This window comes from Nerophis lumbriciformis, linkage group LG18, assembly GCF_033978685.3.
Source record: "Nerophis lumbriciformis linkage group LG18, RoL_Nlum_v2.1, whole genome shotgun sequence".
Classification (NCBI taxonomy): Eukaryota; Metazoa; Chordata; class Actinopteri; order Syngnathiformes; family Syngnathidae; genus Nerophis; species Nerophis lumbriciformis.
In genome coordinates, this window is record NC_084565.2 from 282,615 (window position 1) to 309,243 (window position 26,629).

At 41.6% G+C, this 26,629-nt stretch overlaps 1 protein-coding gene across 4 annotated transcripts in view; it reads right to left on the reverse strand.

Moving 5' to 3' along the window:
* btbd8 (BTB domain containing 8) overlaps positions 1-16,348 on the reverse strand; it is a 28,250-nt gene extending 11,902 nt beyond the window's left edge. For 3 of the 4 annotated variants that reach the window (XM_061977440.1, XM_061977444.1, XM_061977443.2), the window contains exons 1-5: positions 16,077-16,348; positions 7,552-7,993; positions 3,669-3,744; positions 3,199-3,311; positions 1,429-3,135 (exon numbers count right to left, since the gene is read on the reverse strand). In XM_061977440.1, the coding sequence (XP_061833424.1) occupies positions 1,429-3,135; positions 3,199-3,311; positions 3,669-3,744; positions 7,552-7,927 (2,272 nt within the window). In that variant the 5' untranslated portion in view covers positions 7,928-7,993; positions 16,077-16,348. The remainder of the gene's footprint in view (positions 1-1,428; positions 3,136-3,198; positions 3,312-3,668; positions 3,745-7,551; positions 7,994-16,076) is intronic. The other variant, XM_061977442.1, reaches the window with a different exon arrangement.
* Between the last annotated feature and the right edge of the window lie 10,281 nt (positions 16,349-26,629).

Consider the following 26,629-nt stretch of genomic DNA (forward strand, 5'->3'; position numbering starts at 1 on the left):
AAATCCGGGGCTGGCTCCAGAGGGGGGCCCCGTTGACCCGCGTCCGGGCGAGGGAAATCTGAGTCTCTGTTCTTGTATTTCCATAGAGGTTATTATTACAATATGTACACAAATATGTATAGGCTATATATATATATATGATAGATTTTTTAGATAGTTACTTTACATGTATTCGGTTTTTGTCCCTAGACCACATTTCTTTTAGCCCTATGCGGCCCCCAACTCAACACCAACTCAACAGGTTTGGACACCCCTGCTTTATATCTTGCCCATAGTTGACGTTCAGTCGACTTTGTGCAAAATGCATGCTAGCATGTCCGCTACACGTTTGCTAGCAAGAGCAGAGCTAACAGGGATCCCACAAATAAAGAGCTCATTTGTGACTTTTTCCACCTTGAAAAGGCAAAACACGGCAGAGATTGGATAGTTTAGTGAGGTTCAGGCTTCAGCTCTTGCGGAGCACCGAGAAGACAATTAAACTTGACTTTCTCGAGGACGTAAATGTTGTGGTTGAAGTTCCACCCCGAGTGACACGATATCACCATGTGCTACCATATGGACTGAAACAGTGCCAACATACCTGCTGCACGCCTATGTTTGACGATTCAACTTCAAGGTTGGTCGTCCATATAGACTTAGGAACTTATTGACTCCAACTTTGGATTCCAACTGAATAACAATGGCTGCAAAGTTCTTCAGGTAAACCTCGACCATATATGACCTAACTAAGGCAAAACACGTCACTAAAGTCTCAAATTCCAAACGGCTCGTTTGGAGGAAAGCAAGATGGTTTTATAAATATCTCCGGCATGCCTCCATGGTTGGATTTTAGATTTTCGGGAATCCCAAATACACACAAAACAGGTAAGAAAAGTGGGTTTTGCATAATAGGACCCCTGTAAGTTTTGGCAGACACTTTTTCTGTGCTACTATTTTGTAAACAATGCAGTCAGAGCACCTTCTGCTAACAATAGCACCATAACTTCATACAATATGTTGATATTAGAATGCTATATGTGGCAACCTCAACAGAAAGAGGTCCAAACCCCAGCTGCTCAAAAAGAGTTCCACTGCATGAAACAAAAAAAAAGTCCTTAAAGGGCAACGAACACAGGCCTCGTCCCTCATTGTTTGACGAGAATCATTTTAAGACTGGTTAGACGGTGCCTCATTTCCAGGAAAGGATATTGATGTTGCAAATTCAAATTGCTAACGTGTTGAAATGAGAGCTGAAGTTTAACCATGAATATATGACTGAGTTAGTTTTGGATTTGAACCTGAACGTGTAACTGGCAATATCCTTTTTCTACAGAAAAGATGGCAGATACTGTAGGTAAGGTCTAGGAGTCATCGCAAAGGAGGAATAGCTCTTGCGGGCAAAGTGAATGGATTCAGGGGTCAAGAAGGAATCCATAGATCATACGTTACCTGCCGGAGATTGTGCAGCATGAACGGGAGAGTCCCCTGTCATTTGTGGCTCATGGAAGTCCAGTTGTACACCGGTTTTCTGGGTTTCTGCTTGACTTTTCTGAGGTGTACCGTTAGTGTACTGTGGAGCGTGCCGCAGGTCAAGGTGACATGGCCGCTCCTGGGGTGGGGGGTCTTTGGTGTCAGTGCTCGGCAGAGAGGGGCTGGTCCTTTCTGCGTCTTTTTGCGTTTGCTCTTCAACCTCGGTAAGGAATACCAAGGACTTCTCTTGATGTTCCTCACTTTGCTCTGTGTACGTGATACCTGAATGTTCACACTGACTTGGCGAGTGGGATGGAGCACAGTGGGACTGAGGAGTTAAAGAATCCAACTCAAAAACATCACCTGGGTTGGCAGAATTGTCTGGGTCTTGGGGGGTCTGGGCACCGCCTTCCTCTGAGCCCAACTCCTCACATTCGTCCACAGAGAGCAAAATGGACCGACGGAAGTTGGAGGTCGACTGGAAGTCTGGCTGATCGTTTTCCTGGTCCAGAGTTTCATCATCAAACGCCAGGTTGATGATGCCCTGGAACTGTGGCGAGGGTTCAGTTGGACCCTGACTGGGGATCACCTCTACTTCAGACCTCTCTTCCTCTGTTTCCTCTTCATCATCTTCCTCGTCCTCGGAGGTTTGGTGCTCAGGGACACTGTCGGTGGTTTTAACAGCCCCTGAATGCTCTTCCCTTTGCAACCACGAACGGGGACGGCGTTTCACTCCCTCCTCCTCACTGGTGGTCTCCACCTCCCGTCCACGCAGCCTCACTTCAACTCTCAGCCCCGCCCCACCTTCGTACATCTTTAACTCCTCAGGGGTGCTGGTGTCGCTGCTGCTGCGCCCCAAGAAATCATGGCAGCGCATGGTGCCGCACTTGGACACGCCTCGGTCATTAGAGCAGTCATCGTCTTGAGAGCCTCCAGCATCGTAGTCCTCAGAACGGGGCTTGATGTCGTCCGAGGATGTGGAGTGTGTGCTGCCAGTTTCAGACGCGGGGCTGACTCGATGGTGGCTGCTCCAGGAGTCCTCCAAAGGAGTACCTGTGCTTCCCATACTGCAAGAGGTGTCTATGGGGGTACATGGAGAGCGTAGCCTTGTGTTGCTTTCAGGTTGCCTAACAGCACTAACGGATCTGACTTCTTGCGGTGCAGAGCTAAGGTCCTCTGCCCCGTGTGAGTTGACAGACTGCATTTTATTCTTCTGGACACTGGGAGTAGATGTTGGGTCCAGATGAAGGCTGAGTGAATCTTGGCCTTGCCTCAGTGGTTGTGCTCCTGTCTTCTCAGGGCTAGCCAGCCTCTTGCGACCATCATTTTTATGCGGAGCAGATTCAGATTCATGGTGCAAATCTTCACCTTTGTCACAATCTTTTGCCTCAGCTGGCACTTTAGTAGTTCTAAACGTTGCTCCAGATTTTGATGAGGCTTTTTCAGTGTTGGCAGTAGTCTCAGTTGCACTTTTCAGCTTTGGTCCTGACTTGCTTGAAAGTTGCTTTGAGGGAGTTGAAGAGACTTTTGTGGGTTTAGCGCTGGGTTTAGGTGAGGCTCCAGTGAGAACCTTCTTGGTAGTTTCACTGTGTGTTTTGTTTGGTAGGGATGATTTCAACCCTTCCTTGCCGTCTAATTCTTTCCTGGACAAAGCAAGCCTTTTCCCAATAGGTCCATGCTTGGCATCTAAACCACAGAAAAAACAATGTGAACAGGACTTTTACACTTTCTCACATGACAGAGACTCACCATGGTTGGCTTGGACTCCTTTACCTTTGGGTTCTGCTCTTGATGCAGTTACAGCGCCCTCTGCTGTCTTGAATTTGACACCTTCTCCTACCCTGGACTTGTTGGGAGGACAGCTGAATGGACAAAACCATAACGAGGTTGTTTTCCCACTCTCGTTGTGCCAATTGATAATTTTTTGATTAATCATTACGGGCGAAGGAGGAACAAAAGAAGAAGCGATTGGGTAAATATAATAGGCACCAGCAGGGGGCAGCACAGCTTTTCTAGTGGTGTTGTTCCTGCAATAAAACTTCAACATATCTAATCTTTGATACTTCTGTTAATTAGTGATGGAAGAAAGATAATACATAAAGTGTGTTGAACCTGATGCTCAGATCTAAACATATTCACATCATAACAAACCAACAACTGAATTGTCCTAAATGTACTTTACTTAGGGACAATGAGCAGAGTTGAAGTGTAAAACTCACCCGCTGGTTTTTGTAGACTCTGACTTTGTCGGTGTTGCTTTTTTAACCAGCTTGGCCTGCTGTTTGGGCTTCACTCCTAAAAAGTAGTAACAAACCACAGGAGCAAACGTTGGCCACATAAGCTTGGCTGGGAACACGAGCACGCAAATGCTCGTAATTGTGACAGGTTAGTCAGCATCAAAGGGTAAACTATGCCACTTGTTGTTTTTTTGTTAAAGGAGCCATGTGTAATAATGTGGCCTGAAATGGTACTGCAATCACGGTCAAAATTTTGTAGACCTCTCCCTGACTGAGGTTGGCAGATACACAGCCGAATCCAGCTGAATGGACTGGACTACTCCAAGGAACTTCAAACTTCCACTGCCTCTTACGAGGGGTTGAGGTCTGGGACCATAATAGCTGACTAGACAAGTCGATAACAAATCTCTAACCAACACATTTGACACAGAAATGAGGATATTTTCAGGAAGAAGTAGGTCATGCCTGCATACAATATCACAACAATCATGTGGTTATTGTCAGTACTATCAGACAACAAAGACTAAAACCAACTACAACCAACACTAGCAACCGTTATACTGGTGAAAATAAGTAGAGGCTGCTTAGCAGCCTAATGTACGCTCAAAACTAAAGAGGAGACATTTTACCAAAGTATGCCTATAGGCTACTGTTTCAAACCATTCAGATTGCCATATAACTTGGTACATGTAGTCCACAATATGGACTACATGTACACCAATGAGGAATTATTTGATCATGTCATTTGTCTGTCTCCATACGTTTCACATTGTCATGATGACTAATGTTGGAACCCATTTCCTCAGCGTATCAGGCACTGACACTACTCATATCCACATAGCTTTTATTTGTACTAAATATATGTTGTCCTGTCAGTTGGATGACACATGGACATACATGCTAACTAGCATATATTTCTCTGTTAGCCTGTATGTCCATGTGTCATTGACCCGGCTAGCATGCTAACATTAGTTGCAGGAACATACTATCTTTGTTAGACAAGATCATAGACTGTATTGGAAAATACCAAATGTCCATAAGAAAACATTGATGCCTGACTTACCTATTAAGGAGGAAATGAGCAAGTTTGGCGTCAGATGAAAAATGTTCAATGGTCTCCATCTTTCAAAGGCATCCCCGACACAAATCCTGGTTTTGTTCCTGGCTTTGTCATGAATACGTTGAGAATGGTAACCTTTAGATTGACTAAGGTCTGACATGTTTAGTAACTTTACCAGTGGCAGTAGCCAGACCAACATGGCAACCTGGATGTGACACACTGAAAACAATACCAATATTTTGGGGCTGTAAATCTAATTTTGAAATGAGCATATGAACTACTGTTATCAGTTATAGAGCTATTGGAAAAGACGGTGATTTATGAATGCCTTTTGACATATCATTTAATGATGACTTGACATGAAACTATTACATATGGCTCCTTTAACATGTGACTTGTGTTATGCTAGCAACAGTTAGACCCTGCAAGAGATTATTTCTAATTGATATGCTAAACATTGTTTGGACAAACAAATCAGAGGTGTACCCTGACAAGAGGGATTGTGTTGGACCTTAGTGACTGGGCTCTAAGTGTTTGTGTACACGAGGGATGCAACAATGGTATCAGTGGTGAGACGGGGATTAAGCGCTCATTCTGTAACCACAAAAGCTGAAAGTGCTCAGTCAGGCAGCAGCTGTGCAGGGCTTAGACGCTCCAGCAGCTGCTGGCGCTGATAGTAGCTAGCGTGCGTTATCTCTGCTGGTCTACTCAGCATCTTCGTCTCAATTACTCAAGGCCAAGTACCAAAAGATTTTAAGATAGCAAGAGTAGCTCCCCTCTTTAAAAATGGAAGCAAATTGGAACCTGGCAACTACCGACCTGTTTCTATTCTCAGTTCCATTTCCAAAGTAATGGAGAAAATAGTTTATGAACAGGTCGATAGTTACCTTGCCACTAATAAACTCATGTACAAATTCCAATCCGGCTTCAGAACTAACCACTCCACTGACACATGCCTTCTCTATCTGACTTCAGAACTAACCACTCCACTGACACATGCCTTCTCTATCTGACTTCAGAACTAACCACTCCACTGACACATGCCTTCTCTATCTGACTTCAGAACTAACCACTCCACTGACACATGCCTTCTCTATCTGACTTCAGAACTAACCACTCCACTGACACATGCCTTCTCTATCTGAGTGACCACATCAAACATGAGGTGGACTGCGGCATGGTCATGCTGGACCTTCAGAAGGCCTTTGACACTGTTGACCACGCTATACTGTTGGATAAGCTCAGAGCAATTGGATTTGATAAAACCTCATGGAGCTGGATGCAATCTTACTTGGAGGGGAGGGAACAGGTGGTAGAGGTGAACGGCACCGTGTCCCCCCTCCCTCTCAGTGAGCTGTGGAGTCCCCCAAGGCAGTATATTGGGGCCTTTACTGTTTCTAATATACATAAACGACTTGTCATCGGCATGCGACTGTGAATTGTTCTTGTTTGCGGATGACTCGGCCCTGCTGGTATCAGACAGGGACAAATCACAGGTGGAGAGAATCCTCAGTGCTGAACTCTGTAAAACTTGCACCTGGCTCGCTGACAACAAGCTATCCATACACTTGGGTAAAACTGAATCCATCCTGTTTGGGTCCCACATCAACCTTAAGAAAGTCAATGACTTCACTATAAAAGTGGGTGACATTGTTATCACCAGGAAAGATGAGGTCACCTACCTAGGTTCCATTCTGGAGGCTAATCTTTCCTGTGATAAAATGGCAACCAAGGTAATCAAAAAGGTCAACCAACGAACGAGATTTCTCTATAGAATCTCCTCTCTGGTCAACAAAAGCACCATGAAGATTCTGGCGGGAACTCTCGTTCAACCCTTTTTCCATTACGCATGCACCTCCTGGTATCCTAGCACCTCCAAAACCCTCAAATCTAAACTCCAAACATCCCAGAACAAGCTAGTCAGATTACTTCTAGACCTCCACCCCAGATCACACCTCACTCCTACCCACTTCTCCAAAGTGGGCTGGCTCAGGGTGGAGGACAGAGTAAAACAACTTGCACTGAGCCTAGTCTATAAAATCTGCTACACCTCCCTGATACCGAAGTACATGTCAAACTACTTCCTTAACGTAAATGACCGCCATAACCACAACACCAGGGGGAGCTCCACTAAGCACGTTAAACCCAGATTCCCATCTAACAAAGGTCTTAACTCATTCTCCTTCTATGCCACATCAATGTGGAATGCACTCCCAACAGGTGTAAAAGAAAGGGCATCTCTATCCTCCTTCAAAACCGCACTAAAAGAACACCTCCAGGCAACTTCAACCCTAAACTAACACCCTCCCATACCTCTTCGGATTGTAAATAATCAAATGTAAACAATCAAATGTAGTCATTTTTTCTAATAATTTCTGATCTCTCTCTCTGTGTCCACTACTTGCTGTACATATCCTACCAAGTCAGACCTACACTGTTCCAATGTCCTTTTCTCTGATGATGCAATTGTTGATGACTGAAGTGTTGATACCAACCAAACTTAACCCCCCCCCCCCCCCCCCCCCCCCCTCCATATCCCACACCCCGGATTGTAAATAATGTAAATAATTCAATGTATATACTGTGATGATTATCTTGTGTGATGACTGCATTATGATGATAGTATATATCTGTATCATGAATCACCCCGACTTAAAGAAGTGTAAAAACTTATTGGGGTGTTACCATTTAGTGGTCAAATGTACGGAATATGTACTTCACTGTGCAATCTACTAATAAAAGTTTCAATCAATCAATCAATTGTCCATGGGATTCAGTCTAAAATGGTGAGGGATGAACGAGTACCTGGGAGGGATGGAGTTCCGTTTCGAGGGCTACCAGCGCCGTTTTCCGGCGAGGCCCCGCCTGACGTGGACGAAGTGATGTGATGAGTGGCACTGTTTACAGTCGAGCTCCTCGCCGTCTTCACTGCAGTGCAACTCGGGGGAGAAGTTTTAGGTCTCGTGCTCGGCTTCTTTTCAGTCTCCTTAACCTCGCGGGAGCGAGAAGAAGCGTGTCCGCTGGCGACCTGCTGCCTGGCCGCTGCCGTCGCTCCACCGCCATTCAAAACTGCCGCACCAGTCGACGTCTTTGGCTTTGCTGCCGGCTTCCTCACGACCTTCGCCTTGGACGCTTGTCCATCTTCTGACTTGTGAGCAGTCCCCAGACCATCCGACTTCATGGCTGACGCAGTGCCGGATGAGGAAGAACCCTCGGACTCAGCAGCTGAAAGGCATCTTCTCGCCCGCTGTTGCCAAGGAGACACAAGAACGTCATTCAAAGCAGGATGTTGGAGCATCAAGTGCGAACATGAAGCCTTGCAGGACCTAATGAAGCAACCTGTGAGTGATGGTGATGACAAAGATGGACATTAACTGGTTACAATTTGCCGCCCTTCTAAGACCAGAAGAAGATGGGCTGCTCTCAATCCCGCCTCATCTAGGAGGATGTTAGCCTCACATCTGTTCAAGTCTTAGCCTCACATCTGTTCAAGTTTTAGCCTCACATCTGTTCAAGTCTTAGCCTCACATCTGTTCAAGTCTTAGCCTCACATCTGTTCAAGTTTTAGCCTCACATCTGTTCAAGTCTTAGCCTCACATCTGTTCAAGTCTTAGCCTCACATCTGTTCAAGTCTTAGCCTCACATCTGTTCAAGTTTTAGCCTCACATCTGTTCAGGTCTTAGCCTCACATCTGTTCAAGTCTTAGCCTCACAATTGTTCAAGTCTTAGCCTCACATCTGTTCAAGTCTTAGCCTCACATCTGTTCAAGTCTTAGCCTCACATCTGTTCAAGTCTTAGCCGCTTATCTGTTCAAGTCTTAGCCTCACATCTGTTCAAGTCTTGGCCTCACATCTGTTCAAGTCTTAGCCTCACATCTGTTCCAAGTCTTAGCCTCACATCTGTTCAGGTCTTAGCCGCACATCTGTTCAAGTCTTATCCGCTTATCTGTTCAAGTCTTAGCCTCACATCTGTTCAAGTCTTAGCCTCACATCTGTTCAAGTCTTAGCCGCTTATCTGTTCAAGTCTTAGCCTCACATCTGTTCAAGTCTTAGCCTCACATCTGTTCAAGTTTTAGCCTCACATCTGTTCAAGTCTTAGCCTCACATCTGTTCAAGTCTTAGCCTCACATCTGTTCAAGTCTTAGCCTCACATCTGTTCAAGTTTTAGCCGCTTATCTGTTCAAGTCTTAGCCTCACATCTGTTCAAGTCTTAGCCTCACATCTGTTCAAGTTTTAGCCGCTTATCTGTTCAAGTCTTAGCCTCACATCTGTTCAAGTCTTAGCCTCACATCTGTTCAAGTCTTAGCCTCACATCTGTTCAAGTCTTAGCCTCACATCTGTTCAGGTCTTAGCCGCACATCTGTTCAAGTCTTAGCCTCACATCTGTTCAAGTCTTAGCCTCACATCTGTTCAAGTTTTAGCCGCACATCTGTTCAAGTCTTAGCCTCACATCTGTTCAAGTCTTAGCCTCACATCTGTTCAAGTCTTAGCCTCACATCTGTTCAGGTCTTAGCCGCACATCTGTTCAAGTCTTAGCCTCACATCTGTTCAAGTCTTAGCCTCACATCTGTTCAAGTTTTAGCCGCACATCTGTTCAAGTCTTAGCCTCACATCTGTTCAAGTCTTAGCCTCACATCTGTTCAAGTCTTAGCCTCACATCTGTTCAGGTCTTAGCCGCACATCTGTTCTTCTCACTATTATGTCATGTGGATTATGCCTTCTCACTATTATCAAACTATAATTTTTTTAAAAAGTGAATGGGGTGTGCAACATGCATGTACATTCCTGAGCTTGTGATGGTGAAACAGACGAGTGAAAGAGTGGAAAAAAAGATCACTTGTACTCGAAGTTTGGAACGTCACCATAGTTGACACTTTTTATTTGACACAAGGCTAGTATTCATATTCAATAACTACACGGCTAGTATTCATATTCAATAACTACACAGCTAGTATTCATAATCAATAACTACAAGGCTAGTATTCATAATCAATAACTACAAGGCTAGTATTCATATTCAATAACTCTACAAAGGCAAATGATTTGAGTCTGCACGTAACCGCCAACACTCACATACTTGGCCAATAAAACACAATCCACTGATAAACACTAAATAATATCAGGGAAATGAACATGAATGGAAACATTTGTTTGGGAAAATAGTGTGTCTGGTAGCGCTCATTTATCCATGAAACTCTCAACCACCCCGTCCTGAAACAGTAACTACATTAGGAAGCTAAAGCTAACAAAAACAATTCAAACACACACAACACATGTCATCTGTTGTGTTGTTGTGAACGACATCATGGATGTAACATCAATGTATAAACCCTGTTTCCATATGAGTTGGGAAATTGTGTTAGATGTAAATATAAACAGAATACAATGATTTGAAAATCATTTTCAAGCCATATTCAGTTGAATATGCTACAAAGACAACATATTTGATGTTCAAACTCATAAACTTTATTTTTTTTTTGCAAATAATAATTAACTTAGAATTTCATGGCTGCAACACGTGACAAAGTAGTTGGGAAAGGGCATGTTCACCACTGTGTTACATGGCCTTTCCTTTTAACAACACTCAGTCAACGATTGGGAACTGAGGAAACTAATTGTTGAGCTTTGAAAGTGGAATTCTTTCCCATTCTTGTTTTATGTAGAGCTTCAGTCGTTCAACAGTCCGAGGTCTCCGCTGTCGTATTTTACGCTTCATAATGCGCCACACATTTTCGATGGGAGACAGGTCTGGACTGCAGGCGGGCCAGGAAAGTACCCACACTCTTTTTTTACGAAGCCACGCTGTTGTAACACGTGCTGAATGTGGCTTGGCATTGTCTTGCTGAAATAAGCAGGGGCGTCCATGAAAAAGACAGCACTTAGATGGCAGCATATGTTGTTCTAAAACCTGTATGTACCTTTCAGCATTAATGGTGCCTTCACAGATGTGTAAGTTACCCATGTCTTGGGCACTAATACACGCCCAGACCATCACAGATGCTGCCTTTTGAACTTTGCGTCGATAACAGTCTGGATGGTTCGCTTCCCCTTTGGTCCGGATGACACAATGTCGAATATTTCCAAAAACAATTTGAAATGTGGACTCGTCAGACCACAGAACACTTCTCCACTTTGCATGAGTCCATCTTAAATAACCCCGACCCAGAGAAGCCGGCGGCATTTCTGGGTGTTGTTGATAAATGGCTTTCGCTTTGCATAGTAGAGCTTTAACTTGCACTTACAGATGTAGCGACCAACTGTATTTAGTGACAGTGGTTTTCTGAAGTGTTCCTGAGCCCATGTGGTGATATCCTTTAGAGATTGATGTGGGTTTTTGATACAGTGCCGTCTGAGGGATGGAAGGTCACGGTCATTCAATGTTGGTTTCCGGCCATGCCGCTTACGTGGAGTGATTTCTCCACATTCTTTGAACCTTTTGATGATATTATGGAGCGTAGATGTTGAAATCCCTAAATTTCTTGCAATTGCACTTTGAGAAACGTTGTTCTTAAACTGTTTGACTATTTGCTCACGCAGTTGTGGACAAAGGGGTGTACCTCGCCCCATCCTTTCTTGTGAAAGACTGAGCATTTCATGGAATCTACTTTTATACCCAATCATGGCACCCACCTGTTCCCAATTAGCCTGTTCACCTGTGGGATGTTCCAAATAAGTGTTTGATGAGCATTCCTCAACTTTATCAGTATTTATTGCCACCTTTCCCAACTTCTTTGTCACGTGTTGCTGGCATCAAATTCTAAAGTTAATGATTATTTGCCAAAAAAAAAACGTTTATGAGTTTGAACATCAAATATGTTGTCTTTGTAGCATATTCAACTGAATATGGCTTGAAAAGGATTTGCAAATCATTGTATTCTGTTTATATTTGCATCTAACACAATTTTCCAACTCATATGGAAACGGAGTTTGTACAAACAATCAAACACACACAACACATGTCATCTGTTGTGTTGTTGTGAACGACATCATGGATGTAACATCAATGTACAAACAAACATACCCACAACACATCTTATCTGTTGTGTTGTTGTGAACGACAACAATGTTCAAAGAGTAGTCACAACTTGAGAGGTGTTGTCTTTTTTTCCAGCCTGAAGTGAGTCTCTGCTTTACTTGTGGAGCTAAGAACAACAACACAACACAGCACACTTCCCCCCTTCACAATAATAGCGTGGTGCGCCACATCCGGTCTGACTGTGCTAACAAAATAAAGGTTACAAAAAAAGGACCTTACACAAGCATCATGTATGTAAGCCACTTATTGACACAATGATTATGTTTTGACATAAAACACTGGTCAGTCAAAGATGTATTACACCAATAAATGCAAGGATTTTTGCATTTAATGAAGAAACATTTGATTTGACACAAAAAGCACACACTCTATGGTGGTAAAATAAATGTATTAAAATAAAAACTAATCCAAAACTCTTTGACATTATTTCCACATATAATAAAAGCAATAATACATTTCATTAACATCAATATAAAAAAATATATATTATTTTTTTCCCGTTTTACCTTCAAGGTAGAAAAGCACCTTACATGTATAACCCATTTTACATTTTATTATTATTATTTTACATCTTGTGGTTTAATCGTTACTCATTTATATACAGGTTTTTTTAAACTATATTTAAAGTTGAGTTTTGGTGGGACAATAAATACTTCTCTTTTCAAATGAATGAAGAATTGGATAATTACAATATCAATCAAAATAATGAATATGTTTGCCATAATCATCCACACCGGCTGTGTGCTAACATCCAGCTAGCAACATTTTACATGCTAGCCCATTTATCCTGTTTGCAGATATTGGAACAATATTTGATATCATATCTCTAAACTACTCTGTAAACATGTTCCTTCTTTTAGTGCTCTTATTATCTCAACTGTAGTATACACTTGACCGCTAGTAAAAGTACTGTGCTACTAATCAATTAAAAACTCATCAAAATATGGAACATATTACATATTGTTATGAAAGTGTCTGTTACTACATGATATATATATACTTGCAGTGTGTATATTGTACATATTACATATTGTTATGAAGGTGTCTGTTACTACATGATATATATACTTGCAGTGTGTATATTGTACATATTACATATTGTTATGAAGGTGTCTGTTACTACATTATATATATACTTGCAGTGTGTATATTGTACATATTACATATTGTTATGAAGGTGTCTGTTACTACATTATATATATACTTGCAGTGTGTATATTGTACATATTACATATTGTTATGAAGGTGTCTGTTACTACATTATATATATACTTGCAGTGTGTATATTGTACATATTGTTATGAAGGTGTCTGTTACTACATTATATATATATATATAATGTTCCTTCTTTTAGTGCTCTTATTATCTCAACTGTAGTATACACTTGACCGCTAGTAAAAGTACTGTGCTACTAATCAATTAAAAACTCATCAAAATATGGAACATATTACATATTGTTATGAAAGTGTCTGTTACTACATGATATATATATACTTGCAGTGTGTATATTGTACATATTACATATTGTTATGAAGGTGTCTGTTACTACATGATATATATACTTGCAGTGTGTATATTGTACATATTACATATTGTTATGAAGGTGTCTGTTACTACATTATATATATACTTGCAGTGTGTATATTGTACATATTACATATTGTTATGAAGGTGTCTGTTACTACATTATATATATACTTGCAGTGTGTATATTGTACATATTACATATTGTTATGAAGGTGTCTGTTACTACATTATATATATACTTGCAGTGTGTATATTGTACATATTGTTATGAAGGTGTCTGTTACTACATTATATATATATATATATGTATGTATATATATATATATATATATATATATATATATATATATATATATATATATATATATATATATATACATATATATATATATATATACTTGCAGTGTGTATATTGTACATATTACATATTGTTATGAAGGTGTCTGTTACTACATTATATATATATACTTGCAGTGTGTATATTGTACATATTACATATTGTTATGAAGGTGTCTGTTACTACATTATATATATACTTGCAGTGTGTATATTGTACATATTACATATTGTTATGAAGGTGTCTGTTACTACATGATATATATACTTGCAGTGTGTATATTGTACATATTGTTATGAAGGTGTCTGTTACTACATTATATATATATATATGTATGTATATATATATATATATATATATATATATATATATATATATATATATATATATATATATATATATACTTGCAGTGTGTATATTGTACATATTACATATTGTTATGAAGGTGTCTGTTACTACATTATATATATATACTTGCAGTGTGTATATTGTACATATTACATATTGTTATGAAGGTGTCTGTTACTACATTATATATATATACACTTGCAGTGTGTATATTGTACATATTACATATTGTTATGAAGGTGTCTGTTACTACATGATATATATTCTTGCAGTGTGTATATTGTACATATTACATATTGTTTTGAAGGTGTCTGTTACTACATTATATATATATACTTGCATTGTGTATATTGTACATATTACATATTGTTATGAAGGTTACTACATTATATATATACTTGCAGTGTGTATATTGTACATATTACATATTGTTATGAAGGTGTCTGTTACTACATTATATATATACTTGCAGTGTGTATATTGTATATATTACATATTGTTATGAAGGTTACTACATTATATATACTTGCAGTGTGTATATTGTACATATTACATATTGTTATTAAGGTGTCTGTTACTACATTATATATATACTTGCAGTGTGTATTTTGTACATATTACATATTGTTATGAAGGTGTCTGTTACTACATTATATATATACTTGCAGTGTGTATTTTGTACATATTACATATTGATTCTAAGGTGTTTATTACCATATTATATATACACTTACTGCTGCTTTAAATGGGACAATGAAAAAGGAGGATTAGCTCCAAATTGTTCAGGACAAGCTAAAACCATCAGCCTGGAGGTTGGGTCTTGGGTGCAGTTGGGTGTTCCAACAGGACAATGACCAAAAGTGGTAAAGGAATGGCTAAATCAGGCTAGAATGAAGGTTTTAGAATGGCCTTCCCAAAGTCCTGACTTAAAGGTGTGGACAATGCTGAAGAAACAAGTCCATGTCACATATTTATCTGAACTGCAGCAATTTAGTGGTCAAGTGGTCAAGCAGAAGCTTGTGGATGGCTACCAAAAGCGCCTTATTGCAGGTCAACTTGCCAAGGGACATGTAAGCAAATATTAACATTGCTGTATGTATACTTTTGACCCTCACATTTTCAGTAGAGCCATAATAAATGCATAAAAGAAGTAAACTTCATGTGAGCAACAAGTATGTGCTCCAATCACTACATCACATGAAAATAAGAAATGATTGTAAAGTCAAGACAGCCATGACATGATGTTCTTTACAAGTCTATCTACACTTTTATATACTTGCAGTTGCCCTTTAAGCTGCATTTAGAAGTCGATGAAAAATGACAGCCATTAAATATGAGTACGCTTTATTATCCGACTGGTCGACTATCAAGTTTAGTTGCAGCCCTCATTCAAAATACATTTTGGTAGCGGCACCACAATATTGGTATTAGAACACCCCTACTATAGTGTAGCATGTAGCATAGCATGATAGACATTTGAAGGACTGACTCCCCTCTGGTTTCACAATGAGTAAAAACTGTAAGAATGATCATGAGAATCACCCTTGCTAGCACCAAGTGTGTCTTCTGCTGTCAGGCCCACATCTACCTGCACCAGCAAAAAAAAAGGAGGACAAACGAGCGTGTTGTTTATGCAGTCTGGTTCCGGTATTTAGTCTGGTTCTGGTCTGCACGCGCCGACACAGTCAGTCAATTATTCATGCAGCGCCCTGATGGCTGGCTGCAGCACCAAAGTCTTCATCTGCGCCATGGTTTATCTGCACCATGCTCTATCTGCACCATGCTCTATCTGCGCCATGGTCTATCTGCACCATGGTCTATCTGCGCCATGGTCTATCTGTACCATGGTCTATCTGCACCATGCTCTATCTGCACCATGCTCTATCTGTACCATGCTCTATCTGCACCATGGTCTAGCTGTACCATGGTCTATCTGTACCATGCTCTATCTGCACCATGGTCTATCTGCACCATGCTCTATCTGCACCATGGTCTATCTGTACCATGCTCTATCTGTACCGTGCTCTGTCTGCACCATTTTAGGGAGGATGCACGTTCAGCACCAGAAAGGAGGCGGCCTCACCTGCTGAAATCCTCTCCTCCAACGTCCTCCACAGGACCGTGTGTCCTCTCCTCCAACGTCCTCCACGCTCCCCGGTGTGTGGCGGCAGGTCCTCTGGGGAAAAGGTCCTCCAGGATCCGCCTTGTGATTGGACGGCGTGGCGAGGGAGAAGAAGGGGAGAAAATGGTGCTGTGCGGCGCCAGCGAATCAGCAGCTGCTCGGAGAACCTTTCATCCCCATGGCAACACACACACCCCGCCGCCTTGCCTCCTTCCTTCCTTGCCTCCTTCCCTCCTCGGTCTCCGGCACAGAAAGGCAGAGCCCAGCAGAGAGCTGCTGGGTGGTGTGGTGGGAGGAGCCAGTGCATCAGATTAGACGCCTCCAGGCTTAATCCATGTGGACACGCTGCTTGATGGAGCATCAATTAAAGGCCTACTGAAATGCCATTTTCTTATTTAAACGGGGATAGCAGGTCCATTCTATGTGTCATACTTCATCATTTGGCGATATTGACATATTTTTGCTGAAAGGATTTAGTAGAGAACTATAAAGTTTGCAACTTTTGGTGGCTGATAAAAAAGCCTTGCCTGTAGCAGAAGTAGCAGACGAGTAGCGTGACGTCACAGGTTGTGGAGCTCCTCACATCCAAACATTGTTTACAATCATGGCCACCAGCAGCGAGAGCCATTCGGACCGAGAAAGCGACGATTTCCCCATTAATTTGAGCGAGGATGAAAGATTGGTGGATGAGGAAAGTGAGAGTGAAGGACTCGAGGGCAGTGGGAGCGATTCAGATAGGGAAGATGCTGTGAGAGGCGGGTGGGACCTGATATTCAGCTGGGAATAACTAAAACAGTAAATAAACACAATATACTCTATTAGCCACAACACAACCAGGCTTATATTTAATATGCCACAAATTAATCCCGCATAACAAACACCTCCCCCCTCCCGTCCATATCACCCGCCAATACAACTCAAACACCTGCACAACACACTCAATCCCACAGCCCAAAGTACCGTTCACCTCCCCAAAGTTCATACAGCACATATATTTCCCCAAAGTTACGTACGTGACATGCACATAGCGGCACGCACGTACGGGCAAGCGATCAGATGTTTGGAAGCGTACTCACGGTACCGCGTCTGCGTATCCACCTCAAAGTCCTCCTGGTAAGAGTCTCTGTTGTCCCAGTTCTCCACAGGCCAATGGTAAAGCTTGACTGTCATCTTCCGGGAATGTAAACAATGAAACACCGGCTGTGTTTGTGTTGCTGCAGTCGGCCGCAATACACCGCTTCCCACCTACAGCTTTCTTCTTTGCTGTCTCCATTGTTCATTGAACAAATTGCAAAAGATTCACCAACACAGATGTCCAGAATACTGTGGAATTTTGCGATGAAAACAGACGACTTAATAGCTGGCCACCATGCTGTCCCAAAATGTCCTCCACAATCCATGACGTCACGCGCTGACTTCATCATACCGAGACGTTTTCAGCAGGATATGTCACGCGAAATTTAAAATTGTACTTTAGTAAATCGTATTGGCATGTGTTGCAATGTTAAGATTTCATCATTGATATATAAACTATCAGACTGGTAGTAGTGGCTTTCAGTAGGCCTTTAAACCTGACTTGACTTTCTTAGCCATGTCTCTTTACGTCATTAAACTCCTAAATCCATTATCAATCCATGGGACAGACTTAGTTTGGACTGAAAACTTGTTGAAAGGGGCCTGCTTGTCCACAACATACATAAGTCCAGTGCAGCCTCAGGGTCTTCCTCACTGCACCTAGTGGTATGGAGGACTATTACATGGACACAACCTAGTGGTATGGAGGAGTATTACATGGACACCACCTAGTGGTATGGAGGAGTATTACATGGACACCACCTAGTGGTATGGAGGAGTATTACATGGACACCACCTAGTGGTATGGAGGAGTATTACATGGACACCATCTAGTGGTATGGAGGAGTATTACATGGACACCACCTAGTGGTATGGAGGAGTATTACATGGACACCACCTAGTGGTATGGAGGAGTATTACATGGACACCACCTAGTGGTATGGAGGAGTATTACATGGACACCACCTAGTGGTATGGAGGAGTATTACATGGACACCATCTAGTGGTATGGAGGAGTATTACATGGACACCACCTAGTGGTATGGAGGAGTATTACATGAACACCACCTAGTGGTATGGAGGAGTATTACATGGACACCACCTAGTGGTATGGAGGAGTATTACATGGACACCACCTAGTGGTATGGAGGAGTATTACATGAACACCACCTAGTGGTATGGAGGAGTATTACATGGACACCATCTAGTGGTATGGAGGAGTATTACATGGACACCACCTAGTGGTATGGAGGAGTATTACATGGACACCACCTAGTGGTATGGAGGAGTATTACATGGACACCACCTAGTGGTATGGAGGAGTATTACATGGACACCATCTAGTGGTATGGAGGAGTATTACATGGACACCACCTAGTGGTATGGAGGAGTATTACATGGACACCATCTAGTGGTATGGAGGAGTATTACATGGACACCACCTAGTGGTATGGAGGAGTATTACATGGACACCACCTAGTGGTATGGAGGAGTATTACATGGACACCACCTAGTGGTATGGAGGAGTATTACATGGACACCACCTAGTGGTATGGAGGAGTATTACATGGACACCATCTAGTGGTATGGAGGAGTATTACATGGACACCACCTAGTGGTATGGAGGAGTATTACATGAACACCACCTAGTGGTATGGAGGAGTATTACATGGACACCACCTAGTGGTATGGAGGAGTATTACATGGACACCACCTAGTGGTATGGAGGAGTATTACATGAACACCACCTAGTGGTATGGAGGAGTATTACATGGACACCATCTAGTGGTATGGAGGAGTATTACATGGACACCACCTAGTGGTATGGAGGAGTATTACATGGACACCACCTAGTGGTATGGAGGAGTATTACATGGACACCACCTAGTGGTATGGAGGAGTATTACATGGACACCACCTAGTGGTATGGAGGAGTATTACATGGACAAAGTCCAGCGGCACATTTCTTGCAGATTGTAATTATTGGTTTGCAAAAACTATTTGTAGGGCAATTATGTGAAAGGATGAAGTTTTAGTGATTGGAAAAGAGGGTGAGAGCGAGTGTGTTTGTTCATGCAACCTACCTTGCTTCTGCTTTCTTCTCATGGAGATAAACTTGTTATTGATAGATTCATTTATCCATCCTCACTGAAAACTTAGTCTTTTTTCTGAGTGGATCTTAGTGATCTGATCCAGATTGTATGGCCTGGACTCGCACGACCACATCCTGAACCAGTCTCTCTCTAATTAGTCACAATGGAATTATAGGCCATCTCTAATTACATCATCTTGTCCTTTCCTTCCTGTGGACACCACATCATCACCTTAATGTTTGGCACACACGACATCATCAACTTGATGTTTGACACACGACATCATCAACTTGATGTTTGACACACGACATCATCAACTTGATGTTTGGCACACACCACATCATCAACTTGATGTTTGACACACACGACATCATCAACTTGATGTTTGACACACACGACATCATCAACTTGATGTTTGGCACACACGACATCATCAACTTGATGTTTGGCACACACGACATCATCAACTTGATGTTTGGCACACACGACATCATCAACTTGATGTTTGGCACACACGACATCATCAACTTGATGTTTGGCACACATGACATCATCAACTTGATGTTTGGCACACACGACATCATCAACTTGATGTTTGGCACACACGACATCATCAACTTGATGTTTGACACACACGACATCATCAACTTGATGTTTGGCACACACGACATCATCAACTTGATGTTTGGCACACACGACATCATCAACTTGATGTTTGACACACACGACATCATCAACTTGATGTTTGGCACACACGACATCATCAACTTGATGTTTGGCACACACGACATCATCAACTTGATGTTTGGCACACACGACATCATCAACTTGATGTTTGACACATACGACATCATCAACTTGATGTTTGACACATACGACATCATCAACTTGATGTTTGACACATACGACATCATCAACTTGATGTTTGACACATACGACATCATCAACTTGATGTTTGGCACAGACGACATCATCAACTTGATGTTTGGTACACACGACATCATCAACTTGATGTTTGGCACACACGACATCATCAACTTGATGTTTGGCAGACACGACATCATCAACTTGATGTTTGGCAGACACGACATCATCAACTTGATGTTTGGTACACACGACATCATCAACTTGATGTTTGGTAGACATGACATCAACTTTATTTTTGGCAGACACGACAATCAAATTGATGTTTGGCACACACGACATCATCGATTTGTCCCAGAAATTAGACAGGCCCCGCCCACATGACAACATGGATGGGTGTGTACGGTAACTAAATAAGGTAACTTTGGTGGTGTGTTTACATGACAACATGGATGGGGTGTAACAAAATAGGATAACTTTGGTGGTGTGTTAACGTGACAACATGGATGGGGTGTAACAAAATAGGATAACTTTGGTGGTGTGTTAACGTGACAACATGGATGGGGTGTAACAAAATAGGGTAAATTTGGTGGTGTGTTTATGTGACAACATGGATGGGGGTGTAACAGAATAGGGTAACTTTGGTGGTGTGTTTATGTGACAACATGGATGGGGTGTATCAAAATAGGGTAACTTTGGTGGTGTGTTTATGTGACAACATGGATGGGGTGTAACAAAATAGGGTAACTTTGGTGGTGTGTTTACGTTTCAGGGCCTAAAAATGCAATCATTAGAAAACCTTTAAGTGAAAAAGAAACAGTGTGAAGTGAAGTCAATTATATTTATATAGCGCTTTTCTCTAGTGACTTAAAGCGCTTTACATAGTGAAAGCCAATATCTAAGTTGCATTTAAAGCAGTGTGGGTGGCACTGGGAGCAGGTGGGTAAAGTGTCTTGCCCAAGGACACAATGGCAGTGACTAGAATGGCGGAAGCGGGGATCGAACCTGGAACCCTCAAGTTGCTGGCACGGCCGCTCTACCAACCGAGCCATACCGCCCCAGTGTAGTTTTGTGTGTCCAGAGTCTACATTTACTCAAACACAACTAAGTTTTAAGTTATTAACTTAAGATAATTCACATACTTTGTCCTTTTCTAATCCTGCTAATGAAAAATAGTAAAAAGTCAATTATTATGATATTATGATAATTATTATTATACTAATCTACGTGACAGAAGCTGCAAGTAGGCGGGACCAGAGGCAGAGTGGGCGGGGCTTGTTTACCTGAGACCTGAGTGTCTACAACCAAGTTGTGCTCTGTAGGAGAGTGATGTTATATTACATGATTATTATTATATTAGATGATTATTATTATATTAGATGATTATTATTATATTAGATGATTATTATAAAGTGACGTTATATTAGATGATTATTATTAAGTGATATTATATTAGATGATTATTATAAAGTGATGTTATATTAGATTATTATTATAAAGTGATATTATCTTAGATGATTATTAGAAAGTGATATTATCTTAGATGATTATTATAAAGTGATGTTATATTAGATGATTATTATTATATTAGATGATTATTATTATATTAGATGATTATTATTATATTAGATGATTATTATAAAGTGATGTTATATTAGATTATTATTATAAAGTGATGTTATATTAGATTATTATTATAAAGTGATGTTATATTAGATGATTATTATAAAGTGATGTTATATTTGATGATTATTATAAAGTGATGTTAGTCAGATGATGATTATTATTATATACATCTGTGGTTGTTTTTAGTTCTTTGTGTTCATCTTTCACTTTATTAGAAAAGACCCTGAAATGTTCTTAATACTCAGTGTTTTATTGTTCCTAGTTAATTTGACAAATCACACACTATCTATGTTCACGTACATTCTTTAATTTGGCGAAAATTCCATTCAATTTTTGAGGTGGTCTGTCATGATTTTAGCAATGCCAACAAAGCAATTGGCACAAAAAAAAACAAAATAACGCTCCAACGTAAATAAAAGTACCTTGTGCTAGCATGATGCTAATATACTTATTGAAATGCTACTAATTAGCATTTTGTAATTTGACATGGCCATTTCAACATCTTCAAATTAGTCAATTTTGCCATCGAACAGCTGGTGCTTATTAAGTACAATACTTGGAGTATTAACACTTTGTCGGGCGCAACAAACAGGAAGGACTGGACTGGCCAACACACCCGAAACCACGCCTATTCAACTGGCCATCACACCCTAAACCACGCCTATTCAACTGGCCGACACACCCTAAACCCCACTTATTCAACTGGCCAACACACCCTAAAGCACACCTATTCAACTGGCCAACACACCCTAAACCACACTTATTCAACTGGCCAACACACCCTAAACCACACCTATTCAACTGGCCAACACACCCTAAACCACGCCTATTCAACTGGCCAACACACCCTAAACCACGCCTATTCAACTGGCCGACACACCCTAAACCACACTTATTCAACTGGCCAACACACCCTAAACCACGCCTATTCAACTGGCCAACACACCCTAAAGCACACCTATTCAACTGGCCAACACACCCTAAACCACACTTATTCAACTGGCCAAAACACCCTAAACCACGCCTATTCAACTGGCCAACACACCCTAAAGCACACCTATTCAACTGGCCGACACACCCTAAACCACACTTATTCAACTGGCCAACACACCCTAAAGCACACCTATTCAACTGGCCAACACACCCTAAACCATGCCTATTCAACTGGCCAACACACCCTAAAGCACGCCTATTCAACTGGCCAACACACCCTATACCACGCATATTCAACTGGCCAACACACCCTAAACCACGCTTATTCAACTGGCCAACATACCCTAAACCACACTTATTCAACTGGCCAACACACCCTAAAGCACGACTATACAACTGGCCAACACACCCTAAACCACGCCTATTCAACTGGCCAACACACCCTAAACCACGCCTATTCAACTGGCCAACACACCCTAAAGCACGCCTATTCAACTGGCCAACACACCCTAAACCACGCCTATTCAACTTGCCAACACACCCTAAACCACGCCTATTCAACTGGCCAACACACCCTAAAGCACGCCTATTCAACTGGCAACACACCCTAAAGCACGCCTATTCAACTGGCCAACACACCCTAAACCACGCCTATTCAACTGGCCAACACACCCTAAACCACGCCTATTCAACTGGCCAACACACCCTAAACCATGCCTATTCAACTGGCCAACACACCCTAAACCACGCCTATTCAACTGGCCAACACACTCTAAACCACGCCTATTCAACTGGCCAACACACCCTAAACCACGCCTATTCAACTGGCCAACACACCCTAAACCACGCCTATTCAACTGGCCAACACACCCTAAACCACACCTATTCAACTGGCCAACACACTCTAAACCACGCCTATTCAACTGGCAACACACCCTAAACCATGCCTATTCAACTGGCCAACACACCCTAAACCACGCCTATTCAACTGGCCAACACACCCTAAACCATGCCTATTCAACTGGCCAACACACCCTAAACCATGCCTATTCAACTGGCCAACACACCCTAAACCACACCTATTCAACTGGCCAACACACTCTAAACCACGCCTATTCAACTGGCAACACACCCTAAACCATGCCTATTCAACTGGCCAACACACCCTAAACCACACCTATTCAACTGGCCAACACACCCTAAACCATGCCTATTCAACTGGCCAACACACCCTAAACCATGCCTATTCAACTGGCCAACACACCCTAAACCACACCTATTCAACTGGCCACCTGCGGACCCGCCTAAGCTTTTCATTTGTCCCGCCAAACAACACCTAAATAGGCTCAAAGTATCTTTCTGACGCATGCAGTACTCCCTGCGCCCAGCAGGGGTCTAGAGCAAAGCATATGGTTCCAATGAGGTTTTATGCCTGATGCTGGACTGATCAGTCTGGAATGGATACACCCGAGTGATCAATGGCAGTGCAAAAGGAGCAAGTGTGGCAAAGAAAAGTCCAAGGACCGTGTCACAAACTCATGGAGCCCTCAGGCTGCAGTGGCAGTCCACGGGTGTGTGCCCTCGCTGGATGTCGAGCCACGTTACGCTCACATGAGGGACACGCCTGGGCTCCTTTGGACTCGGCAGGAGGCCAACCCACCAGCGAGACCAGGGTCTTAAGCCTCCCGGCACATCCTGGTCCAAGCATGCAGACTTGTCCCAGAAATCCAACAGTGAGTCCTCAGTTGATGGTGTAAAGACCACAATAACTACCAAGTGTGTACTTGTATCTCTTCTGGGTCTTTCTGGAGATCTGGAAGTACACCCAGGGTGCATTACCACCACCTACAGGACTGCTGGGGAACTGCAGCTTAAACCTTTCTTTTAACTGACATGCTCTGAAATGTGTGGCCCCGCTGAGGTCTTGGATCCAAGTGAGGTCTCGGATCCAAGTGAGGTCTTGGATCCAAGCTGTGGACTTGTAGGTCCCGGTCATGCTAGCTGGACAAGGTTGACGTGGCCTGCTGACGAGGTGGATCCAGGTAGGATGAGCTCCTAAGTGGATCACACCCCAGATTACAGCAGGAAGGTGGAACCACCTCCATGACGTCCATGGACAAAGAAAGACGAGTGACGGAAATGTAAGAAAAATATGTTTTTAATCACTTGAGGCAATCATTTTGTTTTGAGTGTAAAGAAAAGAGAAATTAGTCTAGTCTTGTACAGTAAGACCTGGATAGGATGATCCTGGATCACATCTCCCCCTCCAGACTCACGGCATGGCATGCCCTGCATGGAGGATGGGCGCATGTGCATATATAAAATAAAAAAATAAAAATAAATAAAAAAGATACTGATAATAAAAAACCGATACAGATAATTTCCGATATTACATTTTAAAGCATATATATATATATATATATATATATATATATACTCTTCCGGGACGCTACAAGGTGTGTGTGTGTTTGCGGGGAGGGGGGCGTATATTGAAACGTCCCGGAAGTGTTAGTGCTGCAAAGGGTTCTGGGTATTTGTTCTGTTGTGTTGATGTTGTGTTACTGTGCGGATGTTCTCCCAAAATGTCTTTGTCATTCTTGTTTGGTGTGGATTCACAGTGTGGCGCATATTTCTAACAGTGTTAAAGTTGTTTATACGGCCACTCTCAGTGTAACCTGTATCGCTGTTGATCAAGTATGCTTTGCATTCACATGAGTGTGCGTACAGAAGCCGCTCATATCTTGTGACTGGGCGGGCACGTTGTTAGAAGGGATGAAAAGCGGACGTGACGACAGCTCGTAGAGGACGTTAAATTAAGGCACGCCCCCAAGACTGTGGAATACGAGATATAATGACTGATAAACATCTTGGTTGGATAATGAAGGTTGCCTCAGCTCAAAGCGGGAGCCCTGACATTAATGAACTAGCATCCAAGAAAAGATGGCTTGGGCACATCAGATTAGATCAGTGTGTTGCAAACTGAGCAGTTTAAAGTCCTGAATGGTTATTATTTTATTTTCTAATTTATTAGCCTGTGGAAATAGTTAATGTTGATATTTACCTCAGAAGGCTGCAAATAGAAAAGAGGCATTCAATTTTTATTTAAATTGTATTTGATATGCCATTGATATTTTTTTTATTATTTGAAACTGGATTTTGCATGTCACTATAAAGTTATATAAGCCTTGCTTGTTCAATATTCAATGCAAAACTTGTTTGGGTCCCTATTAAAAGGTTCATTTGTTCAACCTTGGCCCGCGGTTTTGTTCACTTTTAAATTTTGGCCCACTCTGTATTTGAGTTTGACACCCCTGCTATAGATCATCAGATCTATCCATTGACATATAGACTATAGATCATCATCAATTCTATCCATTGACATATAATTCTTTATTTCTTACATTTTATGTCCCTTCTGTCAAAACACTTTTTAAGAAGATAAACACAAAATATGCAATATTTCCCTCCAGAAAATGTTGAAAGTGTAATATTTGATGTGAAGTCATTGGAGCCTTAAATAGGTCAATCATTCATTTTGATTCATTATTATTTTTTGGACAATGACATTTAAAAAAACAAAACATCCCACTAAAAGTCTCGGGGATCAAAAGCCCCCCATATCATAAACATGTATAATATATATATCTTATAATATGATATATATATATTATACATGTCATAAACATGTATAATTTATATATCATATTATATTATATATGATATATTTTGAAAAATGGCAGCCTTGTGTTATTAGAGTCAATATTGCAACTTTTTTCTTGTCACAATTCACCTTTTTGCTCTTTTCGTACTACTATATTTAGAAAGTGTGGATTCAAACAGAGGATCAAATAGCAGGAGCAGACATGACACCACAACTCCTTATATGGGCATGTTTCCACTTGACTACAACTCTTTGAAACAGTC